We start from the raw sequence: 16,521 nt of genomic DNA, 5'->3' as shown, positions 1-16,521 counted from the left end.
TGTCAATTGGAAATTTTCGGAAAACTCTGAAGGAAAAAGGGAAAATTCAGAAAATTAAATTCCCATATGTTCTACAATTACATAGTGACAAATGCTGTTAGTCCATTTGATGTTTGCGAAATTGATCTTTCTCGAAACTGGGTCCGATTTAGGGCCCTCTTTGGTCTATCATATTTTCTGTATAAAACATTTATTCCATGCAACATGTTATTTGAAAGTGGTTGAAAAATCTTGAACGAGAATTGTGTCTGAAGATAATCTGATATTATAATGATGAGTTTTGTTAGAAATACTAGGAATTTTATAGTAAAAGGTAAATTCAATGGAGTCGATTAGAAGATCAATCAATGAACAGTTCTGCGATTGACCTCATGAACTTGCGCTTAGTAAGAAAACGTGAATGTTTGAAGGTATTGATAGCAAAAAACAAATTTTGGGCGAACGAAGTTTGCCGGATCAGCTAGTAAACTATAAAAATTAGAAAATTAAACTGGATAGCTTGTTTTTCTCTTGAAAAACAATAAAAAAAGTTAAACATTTACATTTACAACAGATTCCTATTCTTAACATTTTTACCACAAAACATTGTATTTCGATTAGATTTGCAGAATTGATTTGTGAACATAACGGCTTAAACTTCTTCTGCATTCTGCTTAACGCACTTCGTCATGATTAGTATTTCTTCATTTGATTATGTTTGTATTGTTTTTATCATTTTTGTGTCATTGGAATTGTTTGTTGGTAACATCGTTCAACTGATGCTGAGGATTACACCTTTTTTTTCTAGAAATCTAATGCATTTTTCGAGTTAACTGTATATAATTCAATGTTAAGAATCATTCTGAATCCATTGTTAATACTGACCTCTTGGTAGTAATAGGAGAAAGACAGAGTAGTTGCTCTGATGGAAGGTCGGAAAATTGGGAAAATTGAATATAAAGGGTGTGTCACATCAAATTGCATCACGGAAAAAAAGGCTGTAGAAATTTAATTTTTAGGAATTATATCTTCAGCTTTCGCTTATAATCAGATAAGAGTGTATAGATCACGTTGGCCATGCTTCACTGTCAATTTTTCGTAAATTTGGAAAAATGTCGTCAAACGAAAAAGAGCGTCGTGAATTAATCCTGTGCACTCATTTCGAGAATCCGGAGTTGTTACATCGGGACATCGGTAAGATGCTGGGAATCGTTCAATCCACGGTCAGCAGAGTACTAAAACGATACTTCGAGAACCTAACCATCGACCGAAAGGTGAAGAACGGCAAAAATGGATGCTCCGTCAGTGAAAAAGATCACAAGCGCGTAGTTAAGCAGTTTAGACGTGATCCGAGAAGTTCGGTCCGGGATGTCGCCAATAAGCTGAATTTGTCAAGTTCATTCGTCCAGCGGACCAAGCAGCGGGTGGGCCTGCGTACATACAAGGTTCAGAAGGCTCCTAACCGCGACGAAAGGCAAAATATGGTGGGGAAGACGCGAGCCCGGAAGCTGTACACCGTAATGCTGACGAAGCCGCATTGCCTGGTAATGGACGACGAAACCTACGTCAAAGCGGACTTTCGTCAGCTGCCGGGCCTGTTGTTCTTCTCCGCAGAGGACAAATTCAGCGTTCCGGAGGAGATTCGCAAGCAGAAACTATCCAAGTTTGCCAAAAAGTACATGGTGTGGCAAGCGATCTGCTCTTGCGGAAAGCGGAGCGCCCCCTTCGTGATGACCGGCACGGTAAACGGGCAGGTTTACCTTAAGGAGTGCCTACAGAAGCGCTTACTACCACTATTGAAGCAGCACGAGAGCCCGACCATCTTCTGGCCGGATCTCGCTTCGTGCCACTATTCAAAGGACGTGTTGGAGTGGTACGAAGCCAACGGGGTCACCTTCGTGCCAAAGAAAATGAACCCGCCCAACGCGCCGGAGCTTCGCCCAATAGAGAAATATTTGGCGATTATGAAGCAGGCCCTCCGGAAGAACCCAAAAGTTATCAAATCGGAGGCGGACTTCAAGAGAAAATGGATTTCTGTTCAAAAAAAAAAAACTACAACCTGACGTTGTACAGAACCTTATGGACGGGGTAAAGAGGAAGGTGCGAGCATACGGGCTTGGGCTCGAAGTATGAATAAAAAGAAAATGCCAACAGTTGTTTAATAGTTTTTATTTTACTGTCTAAAATTTTCAAAAGGATCGGTCTACTGGGCGAATTTCTACAGCGTTTTTTCCGTGATTAAAAGACACTTTGCAAATAAGCATGCATCTATGCATGGTCCTGAGAGATTGAAAAGTTTGCTCAATACATACAAACATTTTAACACTCACGAAAACACGTGTTTTTATTTTATTTGTGCATTTGACCCTGCAACACCATAAAAAACATCTTTTCTGCCAAGGAAGTTATCTTTTCTACCAACACTAGTTTGGGTGTACCAGTGGTAGTTTATTGAAAACCATTATACAAACATGCTTGAAAAAATCCTTAATAAACGTTTGTTCGAACATGTTAGCTTGATACCCATGTAGGGGAACTGGGATTAAGACGGACAGGTTAAGAAGTTTGGTATCGGTTTAACTACAACATCATTAGCTCACACCGTCTAAATTGACCTCAATAATATTTTCCGCTAGTTTCTTACTTTTCACCTTCAGCTGGAAGAAGTATTTCACGTCAGAAAAAGGCATTTTCAACATCAAAAACGGTATCTAAACCAATTTCCGTCTGATACCACAACAAATGTTGCATGTCTAAAACAGAATTCTGTTTGTTTCATGCACATTTTTATATATATAAAAAAACTAAACAAAAGAATAAGAGGCAGATGAAGAAAAAAAATAAAAACAATATGGGAACAGAACAAAAAAATCAACGAAAATGAAGAAAATAACAAGAGTTAAGGAAACAAAGAGAAAGAAAAAATAAAATAAAAAAGAACAGGAGAGAGTTTAACACTTTGACGGCCATGGTCTCTCGTAATTGGGATGTTGCTGTCTCCAATGCTCTGTATGTTTGAGGGCCATGGTGTTTTGGCCAAAAAGTTCGTAAAAATCCGGGGCGTCCAATGGTTGATTCTTATACTAGATGGTGCCAGGAACCCATCTAGCATAAAATTTCATCCCCATCTGCCATATAAGGGTGAAAACTACCCATGTGCAGTAATGCACACGCGTCCCCATTTCAAGGTAAACGAGTAAAATATCGATAAAAATCTTTATAAAACAATTTTTTTTCGAAATTAGATTTTTTATAACATTATTTCAAACTCGTAAAATGTCTTCTATTAAAATTGCAGTGATAAATTGTAATTGGTAGATTAATACAAGCAGTGATGCCAAACTATGATAGAGTCCTGCTATGTATTGAGGCCAGTAGAAAACGAAAAACATACAAATGAAAACATACAACATACAAAAATACAAATGAAACACAAATTTCTACATTATTCGAGAATTAATCAAGCAAATGTAACGAAATTTGGCATGTGGATGTTTTAGGGTGCAATAAATGATTCTATGGTGGTTAGGTACTCCTCCCTCCTCTCTTAGGAGGGGATGCCATACAAGTGAAACATAAATTTCTGCATTACTCGAGAATTAATCAAGTAAATGAAACCAAATTTGGCATGTGGAGGTTTTAGGGAGCAATAAATGTGTCTATGGTGGTTAGACACTCCTCCCTCCTCTCCAAGGGGGAGCTGCCATACAAATGAAACACAAATTTCTGCATTACTCGAGAATTAATCAATAAAATGAAACGAAATTTGGCATGTGAAGGTTTTAGGGTGCAATAAATGTTTCTATGGTGTTAGGACACCCCACCCCCCTCTCTAAGGGGGAGCTGCCATTACTCGCATTACTCGAGAATTAATCAAGCAAATGAAACCAAATTAGGCATATTGAGGTTTTAGGGTGCAATAAATGTGTCTATGGGGGTTAGACACTCCTCCCTCCACTCTAAGGGGGGGCTGTCATACACATTAATCACAAATTTCTGCATAACGCGAAAACTAATCAAGCAAATGGAGCCAAATTTGGCATGTGACGGTTTTAGGGCGCAATAAATATTTTCACGGTGGTTATACACTCCACCCCCTCTCTAAGGGGGGGGGGGGGGGCTGCCATACAAATGAAATACAAACTTCTGCATAACTCGAGAGCTAATCAAGCACAATTTGAGATGTGATGGTTTTTGGGTATGAGAAATGTTTCTATGATGGTATGACACCCCTCCCTCCTCTGGAATGGAGAGGGGGTCTCATAAAAATATTACACATGTTTCAACCAAAAATATTCCAATCAAACATGACAATTGAAAATTGTCGGAAAACTCTGAAGGAAAAAGGGAAAATTCAGAAAATTAATTTCCCCTATGTTTTACATTTACATAGTGACAAGCGTAGTTAGTCCATTTGCTGTTTGCGCTGACGAAATATCGTTATCTTCTTCTATCTATACCAATAAAAATGGATTGCCGAATGTGTTGATAGGAGCAAAACTCGAGGAATTGTCCGATTGAGGGCTGTCTTTATTCTATCATATTTTCTGTATCAAACATTTATTCCATGTAACGGAGAAACATGTTATTTGCAAGTGGTTGAAAAATCTTGAACGAGAATTGTGTCTGAAAATAATCTGATATTATAATGATAAGTTTTGGTAGAAGTGCTAGGAATTTTATAGTAAATGGTAAATTCAATTCAACAGTTCTGCGATTGGACCCATGAACTTGCGCTTAGTAAAAAACGTGAATGTTGGAAGGTATTGATAATAAAAATCAAGATTTGGGCGGGACGAAGTTTGCCGGGTCAGCTAGTTTATTATAATAAAGAATATTATTCATTTTATGAAACTTACTATCAAACATTCAAAAAATATCAAGCACTATCTAATCGAAAATCCCTCGAAAACGGACTTGTGCAAAGAAATAAGTCTATGTGATTAATTTTCCGCTGATGTGCCTCACACATATCACAGGTTTCTGAATCCCGAGAGTTTAAGTTGTTGTTTTTGTTGTTGCTGAGGGGAGTTTGTTCACCTCTAGCTTGAGTTTTCAAATGTGTCTTCTCAAATCTCTATAATTCAAAACATCAACATCACTGACGATACAAGCAAACTGCGGCGGCTCTTGTACTCAACTTTATTGTTGTGTTCAGGCGCGAAACATTCAAAAAACTATAATTCCAGTGTTTCATAACTATAGAACCAGATGGAAAAACTCTCACTTCTTTACAAAATTAACGCTAATTTAACATGAATTACGATAAGTTTCTAATTCGTAGGTCATCTTTAGTTCTCAATCAGTCCAAATAACCCATTCGGGGTGGTTACGACCAAGCTGCGCCATGTTGTAGTGGATATCCCGTTCTACGCAGAGGATACTGCTCGTTTAAGCTTCTCAAATCACTCATACTGCTGGTAAGTTACATCTACTATTTGTCCGATCACTCCTCATAAGTTCCAGACAGGGTTTTGAGTTGGTAAACAAGCTGACCAGTCCAGAATCTGAAGCCCCTATTCATTAAACAATGCCATGACCTTCCAGATTTTATGAATTGATGCCAAATTACCCAATTATCACATTGTATTTGATGCAAAAACAACCGTAAATGATTCTGAAGTACTTCGTTGCACTTCTGTCTGTTCATTCGTATCGATGGTAAGCTATCTAAACCAGGCCTTTTGAGAAAATTCTCCCCAAATCATCAAACTGTCGCCTGCAATGTTACGAGTTCAAAAATTAAATGACGCGTTCGGTAAATCCTTCCAGTATGAAGAAATATAATCTCGGGTAATTATTGACATTTTTCTAATTTCCGAAAACAATATATGAACACACTGAAAATAAAATGTTATTATTTTTAATCATATTTTTATACACTGTTTCCATGAAACATACATGCAGCTGTTGGAGCTGCCGTTCACTTTTATTATTAATTGATTTGATTCATAATGTGGTCATTATCACAAACAAACAAACTCACACAAAACAGAGAAAAGAAAGTGGAAGTAAAATAGAGAGAAGTCAGGGTGTTGATAATTGCATGTAATTTGGTCGAAGGTGTGACAGAATGGTAAATTTATATACATATCATAATATGCTCGCCACACCACCAACCAAACCTATCTCGTCGTGTCAAACCCAAAGCAGTCAAATCATTCACACCTGTTCTCAAACCACCAGATGAAGCGTTACAGCAATTGGTCCTGTCGTCACCTCCGTCGACAGGGGACCGACGATCGGTGGCGCAACGTCTCCGATCCTGTTTGTGGCGGGGCTTTTCCGCGCTATCGCCATTCCGGCCTTTCATCTTGCGGTCGGTTGCCGCCGATCGTTTCGTTTCACCCCCATTACCAACAACCACATTACCACAATTAACACACTCTCTGCTGTTGCTACTACTTATCGTACTGTTGCTGTTGGTGGAAACCTCGTTTGATCGGGATCGTGATCGAAGCCGCAACAGCGAGGAAGCACTGGCACTACTGCTGGCGAAATGAAGGAACCGCCTTCGGTCGCGGCCGCCACCACCACCACGCTCCGTATCGCTCGAAGAATCCTTGCCGCGGGTGAGCCTACTACCGGCTGGCTCCGAACGGCAGCTAGCACAATCGTCTGTTTCCGTTTCAGTGTCGCTAGTGGTGGTTCGGGTACTAGCATCCTGGTCTGACTCCTTACTGGACTGCTTTGGTCGGCGTTTGCGGAATGCATTCACGGCTCGGGTGAGCATGATGGACGGTGAATAGTGGCTGCTTATATTATCACGAGGATTTTTTTTCAGTTTGGGCCCATCATTCGTTTCATTTCGATGGGTTTTAGGTTGCGAAAAATAAAACCACTATCACATTTCATTCACTTGAGGATTGGATAAGTTCACTCACAGTTTAAATTCCGCAACTACAGTCATTTGTACACTTTCTGATTGAACATAAAAACAAATATGATCCCCTGTTGTTTACTGGTGCGAGTGCCGTGTAAAGCTCTAAACAACATAATATTACGGAACGGAGGAAATACCAGCTTCTGCGCATGGCCTAACCTTTGATTTTCCTTTCGTTCAACCTAGAAATGGTTTGAATCGTATTATTGCCCCACCCGGACTCTTTCCCATTCTGCCCTGTCAAGAATATCTGGCGCGTGCAGTTCTCCCCAGTGGGGAAAAGACAACACGGTTGTAAAAAAGGGCAAACAAGACAAAAAAGCGCATGGATACCGCACAAATTAGGTCATAACCATAGCGCTTCCGTAATCTAGGGGGGGGGGGGGGGTTTGGTTTGTTTAAGTTTAGAACGTTACGAGCTATGAACGATATGCCAGAGAGTTGGACAAAAAAACATCGTCTAAATGTGTCAGACGAAGAAAACGAGGCTTATCAACTAAGTGCTCAACCGGAAAAGCACAGTTAGCTCGCCATAATACATCATCACAAATGATGAACGATATCAGATTTCCTGGGATGAAACGAACATATGAAGATGATGATGATGGATGCAACGCGCTCCTAACATAACCTGTGCGCATACATCGCATTCATTTGCATAACGGTGAATCAGTTTGAATGGCTGAATTAACATGAACGCAGCCAGTCAACAAACAATGTGCGCAAAATTTTTACAAAACCCGTGCGAATCTGTGAACCTGCGTTGTTGGGAGGGCGACGGCGCGAGTTGCATAAGTGGGCGAGACAGAACAGCAGCAACAACTTCATCATGGAAGAAATTTGAAATCAATCTCCCATGACTAATGATCCAACATTGTCTCATTCTAGAAAAAATAAAGGAGCATCGCTGTTGTAGCAGCAATGTAGCGAGAGTAGGGGATGATGTATGACGCTTCGTTGGGAAGAATGTATACAGGTCATGTTACTATGCGCAGCTATCAACATAATGAGCCATACTTTATGCAATGATTTAATGCTGGTTTATTCAAATTGCCGTATAGCATATATGAGCAGATGAAGTCTTAACGGTAAATGATTGAAATGAATGGATAGTGCATATGACGATTTCCACGGAAATTGAAGAACACGACATTGAATCCCCAACTCCTCGCATTCAATGACAGTTCAAGCAGCGATTGCAGTTGAAGTACATGATTTCAAAATATATGCTGTTCTCAATCAACAAGGCACCAAAAGCGTACAAAGGACCTTAAACTAACAAGTATAGTATAAGGTCTTCCAGTTCAGACGAATGAAATCTTCGAGAAAGGAGGCACCGATCAAACTTTGGTTTATTTAAATTTTACGATTTTTTTAATGTTCCTTCATCGATTTAGCCGAATCGATTTTCTAAACGGCGTAGGGAGCGATTCATTGATTGTATCTGTGCAAAAGAATCGATCTTTGTCGAATCGAAAGCATTTTTTTCCAATCATCTACTTATTTTCTATGCGTATCGTCTATTCTTTAAACATGGAACAAAAATTTCATGACCCTTAGTAGCTGTCGCTAGTTCTGATCCTGTCAGAATTTGTACGGAATAAAATCGAAGAATGATTAAACTGACTTTGTTAGCAAGCCAAAGCGGTTAAACGTTGCCATTATGTTTATAAAATTTATTAGGCGATCTTTGGTGAGATTAAAACCGATGTATAAACAAATTTACAAAAAGTTTGTCTTAAATAAAAAAATCGATCTTCTGAATATCGATTCAAGATCGCCCAATCCTAGATCAAACATAAACAGCAGTTTCACCTAGATTCACTATCACTAATTTGACATTCTCGAAAGCGATCCAAACGTTGACATTATGTTTATAAAATTTGTCAGGTGGTGAGATTAAAATCAATGTACACTGAAAAAAATTCTGAGATCGAAAAAAAAGAAAGAAAAAGATCGATCTTTATGACTTTTTGGGAATGGAAAAAAATCGATCCATGATCGCCCAATCCTAGTGCTCCTCTTACTTGGCCGCCATTTGGAGGAAAAAATTGACGAAACCGCTAACGAAGCCGCTGTAAACAACTTAATGGCGGATGTTAAGCGGAAGGCACAACGAAGCGAAAATGTGAACGAATATTTGTGTTTGTAGAATATTAATTGAACTACTAAAGGGTGTGTCACATCAAATTGCGTCACGGAAAAAACGCTGTAGAAATTTAATTTTTTGGAATTATATCTTCAGCTTCCGCTTATAATCAGATAAGAGTGTATAGATCACGTTGGCCATGCTTCACTGTCAATTTTTCGTAAATTTGGAAAAATGTCGTCGAACGAAAAAGAACGTCGTGAATTAATCCTGTGCACTCATTTCGAGAATCCGGAGTTGTCACATCGGGACATCGGTAAGATGCTGGGAATCGTCCAATCCACGGTCAGCAGAGTACTAAAACGATACTTCGGGAACCTAACCATCGACGGGAAGGTGAAGAACGGCAAAAATGGATGCTCCGTCAGTGAAAAAGATCACAAGCGCGTAGTTAAGCAGTTTAGACGTGATCCGAGAAGTTCGATCCGGGATGTCGTCAATAAGCTGAATTTGTCAAGTTCATTCGTCCAGTGGACCAAGCAGCGGGAGGGCCTGCGTACATACAAGGTTCAGAAGGCTCCTAACCGCGACGAAAGGCAAAACATGGTGGGGAAGACGCGAGCCCGGAAGCTGTACACCGAAATGCTGACGAAGCCGCATTGCCTGGTAATGGACGACGAAACCTACGTCAAAGCGGACTTTCGTCAGCTGCCGGGCCTGTTGTTCTTCTCCGCAGAGGACAAATTCAGCGTTCCGGAGGAGATTCGCGAGCAGAAACTATCCAAGTTTGCCAAAAAGTACATGGTGTGGCAAGCGATCTGCTCTTGCGGAAAGCGGAGCGCCCCCTTCGTGATGACCGGCACAGTAAACGGGCAGGTTTACCTTAAGGAGTGCCTACAGAAGCGCTTACTACCCGTATTGAAGCAGCACGAGGGCCCGACCATCTTCTGGCCGGATCTCGCTTCGTGCCACTATTCAAAGGACGTGTTGGAGTGGTACGAAGCCAACGGGGTCACCTTCGTGCCAAAGGAAATGAACCCGCCCAACGCGCCGGAGCTTCGCCCAATAGAGAAATATTGGGCGATTATGAAGCAGGCCCTACGGAAGAACCCAAAAGTTGTCAAATCGGAGGCGGACTTCAAGAGAAAATGGATTTCTGTTAAAAAAAACAGGAAGTGGGTTATATCTATGGTATAACCGCAAGGGTGACGTAGGACTATCGTTGATTTAGAGATCATTTGTTCGAAGTTGAATCTAAATCCATTCTGAATGAATGAATAAATGAATATTTGGGGGACTTCGGAAACGAGAGCGTTACGTTGGAGGCACAAGGTTTTATGCATCCAATATAGGATACGAAAAACCTTGTTCTGCTAACCTGCTAACTGTACTTGATTGACAAATCACAAACCCAAATGTAATATATGGATATTTTATGGAAAGAAAACATTCAAATAAACTCTTTAACATGAATATATTTTGAAAATTCCCAAAGGAACTGGCAGATTATTTTCAGTAACGATTAGATATTTCCACATTTTCCTCGATGCTGGAAGCCCAAAAGTGGTTAATACCAACTCGATAACCACCTGTTAATAGCACTTGATTGAAACATATTTGGTCACAGTGTTACATGGATAGAAAACATTCAATTAAACTCTTTCACATGAATATATTTTGAAAATTCCCAAAGAAACTGGCAGATTATTTTCCAGCAATGATTAGATCTTTCCGGAACTTTCTCGATGCTGAATGGCATCCTAACGGAAAGAGTTCTGCGCGTGTATGTGTCGATCCTTCGCCGTCCACCTCCTCCAGCACGTTAGGCAACGATGTTGTCTTGTCGATGTCCTCACGAAAAATGAATGTGTCTCACCACCAGAATATCGCTTAAGTATGCTTTTTGTGTGTGATTGAATCGAGAGAAGGTGTGGTTTACGATGGCAATTTGGAAGGCAAACTAGAGGGGAATGAACTCTCTGAGCTCGGAACTTTCGGCGACTGAGCAATAATCGATTGCGGGCGCATACAATATTGGATACGGAAATATCCTACTGATGGGGAAGAATAATCTTCTGAAGCTATCCTGTTAATTGCGATTGATTGAAAAACCACAAAACCAAATGTATTTGATCACAGTGTTACATGGATAGAAAACATTCAATTAAACTCTTTCACATGAATATATTTTGAAAATTCCCAAAGGAACTGGCAGATTATTTTCAGTAACGATTAGATATTTCCACATTTTCCTCGATACTGGAAGTCCACCAGTGGTTAATGCCAACTCGATAACCACCTGTTAATAGCACTTGATTGAAACATATTTGGTCATAGTGTTACATGGATAGAAAACATTCAGTTAAACTCTTTCACATGAATATATTTTGAAAATTCCCAGAGGAACTGGCAGATTATTTTCAGTAACGATTAGTTATTTCCACATTTTCCTCGATACTGGAAGCCCACCAGCGGTTAATGCCAACTCGATAACCACCTGTTAATAGCACTTGATTGAAACATATTTGGTCACAGTGTAACATGGATAGAAAACATTCAATTAAACTCTTTCACATGAATATATTTTGAAAATTCCCAAAGGAACTGGCAGATTATTTTCAGTAACGATTAGATATTTCCACATTTTCCTCGATACTGGAAGCCCACCAGTGGTTAATGCCAACTCGATAACCACCTGTTAATAGCCGCGCGTGTATGTGTGTGTAGCGATGTCTTCCCAGGGAACCGTTTGTGGCATCACTCTCCTCCTGATAGATTCCCTTCTGGCCTAGGGTGCACAAACAGGCTCTTGGTGACACCGTTCATCCGCGCTTTCATGATAAATAAAGAGCTTCACCGCAACAGCGACAACATGCTCCAATCGCTGTTCAATTAGAACTGAGTGGATTTCCGAGCGCCGCTCGCTTATATACCGATTGGTGATTTCAATAGCCTGTTTTGAAAGCAATTTTAAGACTATTGAACCAAGTTTTTGGATCAAAAAGTAACAAGTATATAACGCGTAGACATTTTATCTTTCGAATGAAGTGTTTATCATACCATTTCGTTCAGTTGTTTAGGAGCTATTAACGCTCAAAATCTCGGTCTCCGGCGTAACGCTTTCGTTTTCGAAACTTTGATTTTACATCCCGGTATAGAAATGAAAGACGTAGTCCTACGTCAAAAACTACAACCTGACGTTGTACAGAACCTTATGGACGGGGTAAAGAGGAAGGTGCGAGCATACGGGCTTGGGCTCGAAGTATGAATAAAAAGAAAATGCCAAAAGTTGTTTAATAGTTTTTATTTTACTGTCTAAAATTTTCAAAAGGATCGGTCTACTGGGCAAATTTCTACAGCGTTTTTTCCGTGATGCAATTTGATGTGACACACCCTTTAAAAATAAACATTTGATAGCGCAATAAAAAACAACAACAATGTGTGCGTGTAGTGAAAAAATACACAAAATCTGTAGGCGACATAATTCATTCAAAACACACTATTGATCCTCAGAAATTGTTTCCCTCTTGAGCCGCTGAGTTTGACCTTAGCATAAAGAAAGTCGTTGACTACTTGCTGGCTGAAGCGAGACTGTGAAATATAAATCGCGAATGATTTTATTTAGGTTTCATCAGTATCCGAACGTTGTGTGCGATATCCACAAAATCACTGTGTATGATATTAACATCAAGAAAGACTGGTAACTGCTCGCTGGCTGGAACGAGACTGTGTAAAAGAAATCACGATTGCCTTATTTTTATACCCAACAAATTAGAAATGGACAGAGCTTAAGTTGCTATATCTCCTTTTTCCACAGTGTTCGCTCGACGATCACTGTATTTGCATTATTAGCGATCGATTTACGCGCGCTTGATTTACGATGGTACATAAAATATGTGCCTTGACGCTGCCTAATTTGCTCATTATTGAGAGCACGGGTAGTTAAGCACAGAATTGCACAGGACAGATGTTTAAATGAGGTAGGAAATGCTTCCAATTGTCGTCAATTCAAATCACACTTCAAAGCTTGTCAGACAAGTCTTCAAGAATTTCAGATTCGATTGGATTCACAATCCGTTCGCAGTAAACATAATTACTAACAATAAAACTATTTCAGAAAAAAGTGACATATTTCTGACTCGGCACTTCTACTGGAAGACTTTTTTTTTATTCCATCTGTTTATTTTATTATGCTCATTTAGCACTTCAGCTGTAACAGAGCCTAATTTATTCGTGTATATTTTTTATCTTATCGGGAACATGTTGTAAATTACACAATGTCGCCTTTTTCGGCATAAGAGTATTCCTATTGTTCGAAGGTTCACAGTTTGACCGTACAAAGCGGGACATTTGATATGAAGCTTCCATTGTTGTGTTATTAATAGCACCAATAACTGATGCAGCAGACCGTATGTTAGGCGATGAATAGCTGGCATTACCGTTACATGATGATTGTTGAGTGATGCGATGATATTATTTACGCAAAATTAATTTGTCCTAAATTTACTTCAATTGAAATAAATTGAAAAAAGATGTGATCCAGTGATAATGTTATCTATGTCCGGTTGGAGCGATTTTTCCATGCACAAGGTTGCAACAAATCTGTGTCGCTTAGCTTCATAAGCTTAATCCACATTTTCATGGATAAGAACACCTTATATCAGTGCCTATATTCTGTGCCACAACAGCAATAACTGATTAAACATGCGCTACCCATTGTCATCGACATAGTTAACCGGAACGACCTGAATAGACTATGATTGCATCAGATTTGCGAAGAAGTATACAATGCAACAGAGATTTCACAATAGATTACAGTAGTAATTGTTGCAAGGTCGGCGGCGTCACCCTTCTTTACGATGTCAACAGCCTCCCATCAATGAGATGTGGGTGGAGTAAGTGCTTCTCATACATCCCCTCCTTCTGATTGGCTGAATCAACAATGATTTTTTCGCTGCGCTTCTCATCATTCTCATTTATCTGCCGCCCCTGTATGATATAAATATAATCATATGCATAAGGGACGACGACTTCGCTCGCGCGTTCCCAACCCTATTTTTAATGGAGTTACATTTGTCATCCATCCATATTGAGGAAGCACTTATTATTCGTTGCAGTGATAATGTTGCCTACTCGTCCAGTTGATGTTATTTTTCCACTTTCCCACGTGATGGGTTTATTATTGCAGGATGTGAACTGGAGATAGTGACACCTTTCTTTCTCAGATAGAAGTTAATTTCTTCCTCTTCCGCGGAATGAGCTTGAAAGATGCACTCATGCAGAAAGCTAGAATCGATACGAACAAGGTTAGAAGATGGAGAGGAAATCTTTCACATCCATGTTGTTTTTCATTTTCCGAACTCATGCAGATATCAACTTATTAACAATTAACGCATAAAAATGAGTATGAATCAATTCACTTCACGATTTGCTAACTGATCCAGCCGTACACCTACACCTGAAGTCTGTTCAAATAATGCAATTAAACAAACAGGAGTGGCTCAATTGTTATGTTTAGAAACAATGAGCTCTACGCAATTCTTGCACTCGCACCAGTTTCGCACCAAATATTATCCAATACGCACAACACCACTGTGCTGTGATTTCTTCGCACCTTGCCACTTAAACACGCTACCACCGTTCCGAAGGGAAATCAAAGGAAATCACGAACTTGAGCTCACAAAGGAAAAACACGCATTCAATATGGCTGCACCGACTTCAGTCTGCTGCTTGAAATGCTCTTGAATGCAATAGCAAAAAAAAAATCAGAATACACGACGAAGTATACGTGCTCGCGAAATGTAGACGATTCGAGTTGGTCCAGATCACTGGTTGACGTGAGGAATACAGATGGGATATACAGGGATGTTTGGGATTTTCCGGATGCTGCGCAGTACAGCCGCCGTACGACAAGGTTGCTATTGAGGGGTGAAACTAGGGATGTATGTACCATTGTGAACAGCGTTATGGTACAGACTCAATGTTATTCTTATTCAATTCAATACATACTGTATTGAATCACATTTTGAAAATGGTGTTTTGAAATTAACTAATCATGCAAAACGTAAACGCTTAATGGTAATAATCGCATTTTTAAATAATGAAATCAGAATATCACAGCACTTTTGATTTTACCTGATATTTATAGTAAAACGAAGATTTACTAATTAATTAGCAGAAAATTTTTCGCGGTTCCGAAGCTAACAATTTGCATGCTAACAATCCGCGCGAATGTATTGTAACAACAGACGAGAATTGCTTTGTTTTCTTTGTATTATACAGGCTTTAAACATAGAAATCTGGAATCTGGAACGGTTTTGACACCTCAAAAACCAATTGAAACGCCTAAACTTGTTGTTGATTTTTATTTCCTTAACATAAATTAACATTAACATTAACAGATTTGTGTTTTTTTGCGCCCAGATATGAAATGACTGAAGCATTATAAGAATTTTGAAATTTTTAGAATTTAAAATTTTTTAAATTATATTTTTGTTATCAATGTTTAGAATTTTAATTTTTTTCTATTTTTTAAATTTTTTGAAATTTTTAATGTAATTTTCTATCATTTCATATTTTTTTTAATTTTATTTTTTTCATTCAAATTCTGATTTTTTGAATTTTCGTTTTTTTAATTATTCATTTTCACAATTTATGGAATTTCAAATTTTTAGAATATTCAATTCAACTCCATCGGCGTTTTTCTCTATAATAAATTTTAGGAGTATAATTTTGAAGTGCAATAAAAGACGTTCATTTTGAGTAAATGATTTTATTTCATTAACATGGAACATGGTTTTTATTTCCTTAACATGGATTAACATTAACATTAACAGATTTGTTTTTTTTTTGCACCCAGATATTAGATGACTCAAGCTTTATGTGTCGGATGTAGAAAATTGAGTAATGTTCAATTGTCAATTTTTTGAATTTGCAATGTGGGTAATTTTCAATTTCTTTTGTTTTTGGATTCAGTTTTGGTTTTTGCAATTGTCGGAGCTTCAAATTGTCAATTGTTGTATTTTTTAATACTTCCAATTCCATTTTAATTTTATTTATTTCGATTTATTCCGGGTCTTATAAATTTCTGTCAGTATTCGGAGTTTTTTAAACTTTTTAAAATTTATAGAATTTTTGATTTTTGGTTTTATTTTTTAATTTACAGGTTTTCGCATTCTCAGTTTTTGTAATTTTTGAATTTCTAGAATTTTAGAAATTATGTTTTCATTATTAATGGTTTCGTCAAATTTTCATAAATTTTCATTTTCTCTAATTTTTTTCTGAATTGTCAAAAAAAAAAATTCTGAGTTGTAATTTGTTTCAGAATTACTTTTATTTTGAATTTTTCCTTGTTTTGAACCGTGATTTTTTGAATTTTCAATATTTTTAAAAAAAAATTTCAATCTTATTTCTTTTATTTGAGTTTAGAATTTTCGAACTTCTGATTTTCCGCAATTTTTAATTTTCACAATTTATGGAACTTTTATTTCCTTTTAATTTTTTTAATTTAATTTTTTTAAATTTTATTATGGAATTATGGAATTTTCAATTTTTAGAATACTCAACTCAA

General features: G+C 38.2%; 1 protein-coding gene across 9 annotated transcripts in view; it reads right to left on the bottom strand.

Moving 5' to 3' along the window:
• LOC129779888 (trafficking kinesin-binding protein milt) overlaps positions 1–16,521 on the bottom strand; it is a 298,718-nt gene that overhangs the window by 24,059 nt on the left and 258,138 nt on the right. Inside the window, exons 1-2 of one of the 9 annotated variants that reach the window (XM_055787634.1) lie at positions 14,566–14,776; positions 6,148–6,900 (exon numbers count right to left, since the gene is read on the bottom strand). The exons of 7 other annotated variants lie outside the window; for them this stretch is intronic. In XM_055787634.1, coding sequence (XP_055643609.1) covers positions 6,148–6,712 — 565 coding nt within the window. In that variant the 5' untranslated portion in view covers positions 6,713–6,900; positions 14,566–14,776. Of the gene's footprint in view, positions 1–6,147; positions 6,944–14,565; positions 14,777–16,521 lie in introns of those variants that run through there. One more of the 9 variants, XM_055787635.1, reaches the window with a different exon arrangement.

The sequence above is a fragment of the Toxorhynchites rutilus genome, chromosome 3, assembly GCF_029784135.1.
Source record: "Toxorhynchites rutilus septentrionalis strain SRP chromosome 3, ASM2978413v1, whole genome shotgun sequence".
NCBI classification, from domain to species: Eukaryota; Metazoa; Arthropoda; class Insecta; order Diptera; family Culicidae; genus Toxorhynchites; species Toxorhynchites rutilus.
This window is presented reverse-complemented; position numbering and strand designations above follow the sequence as displayed.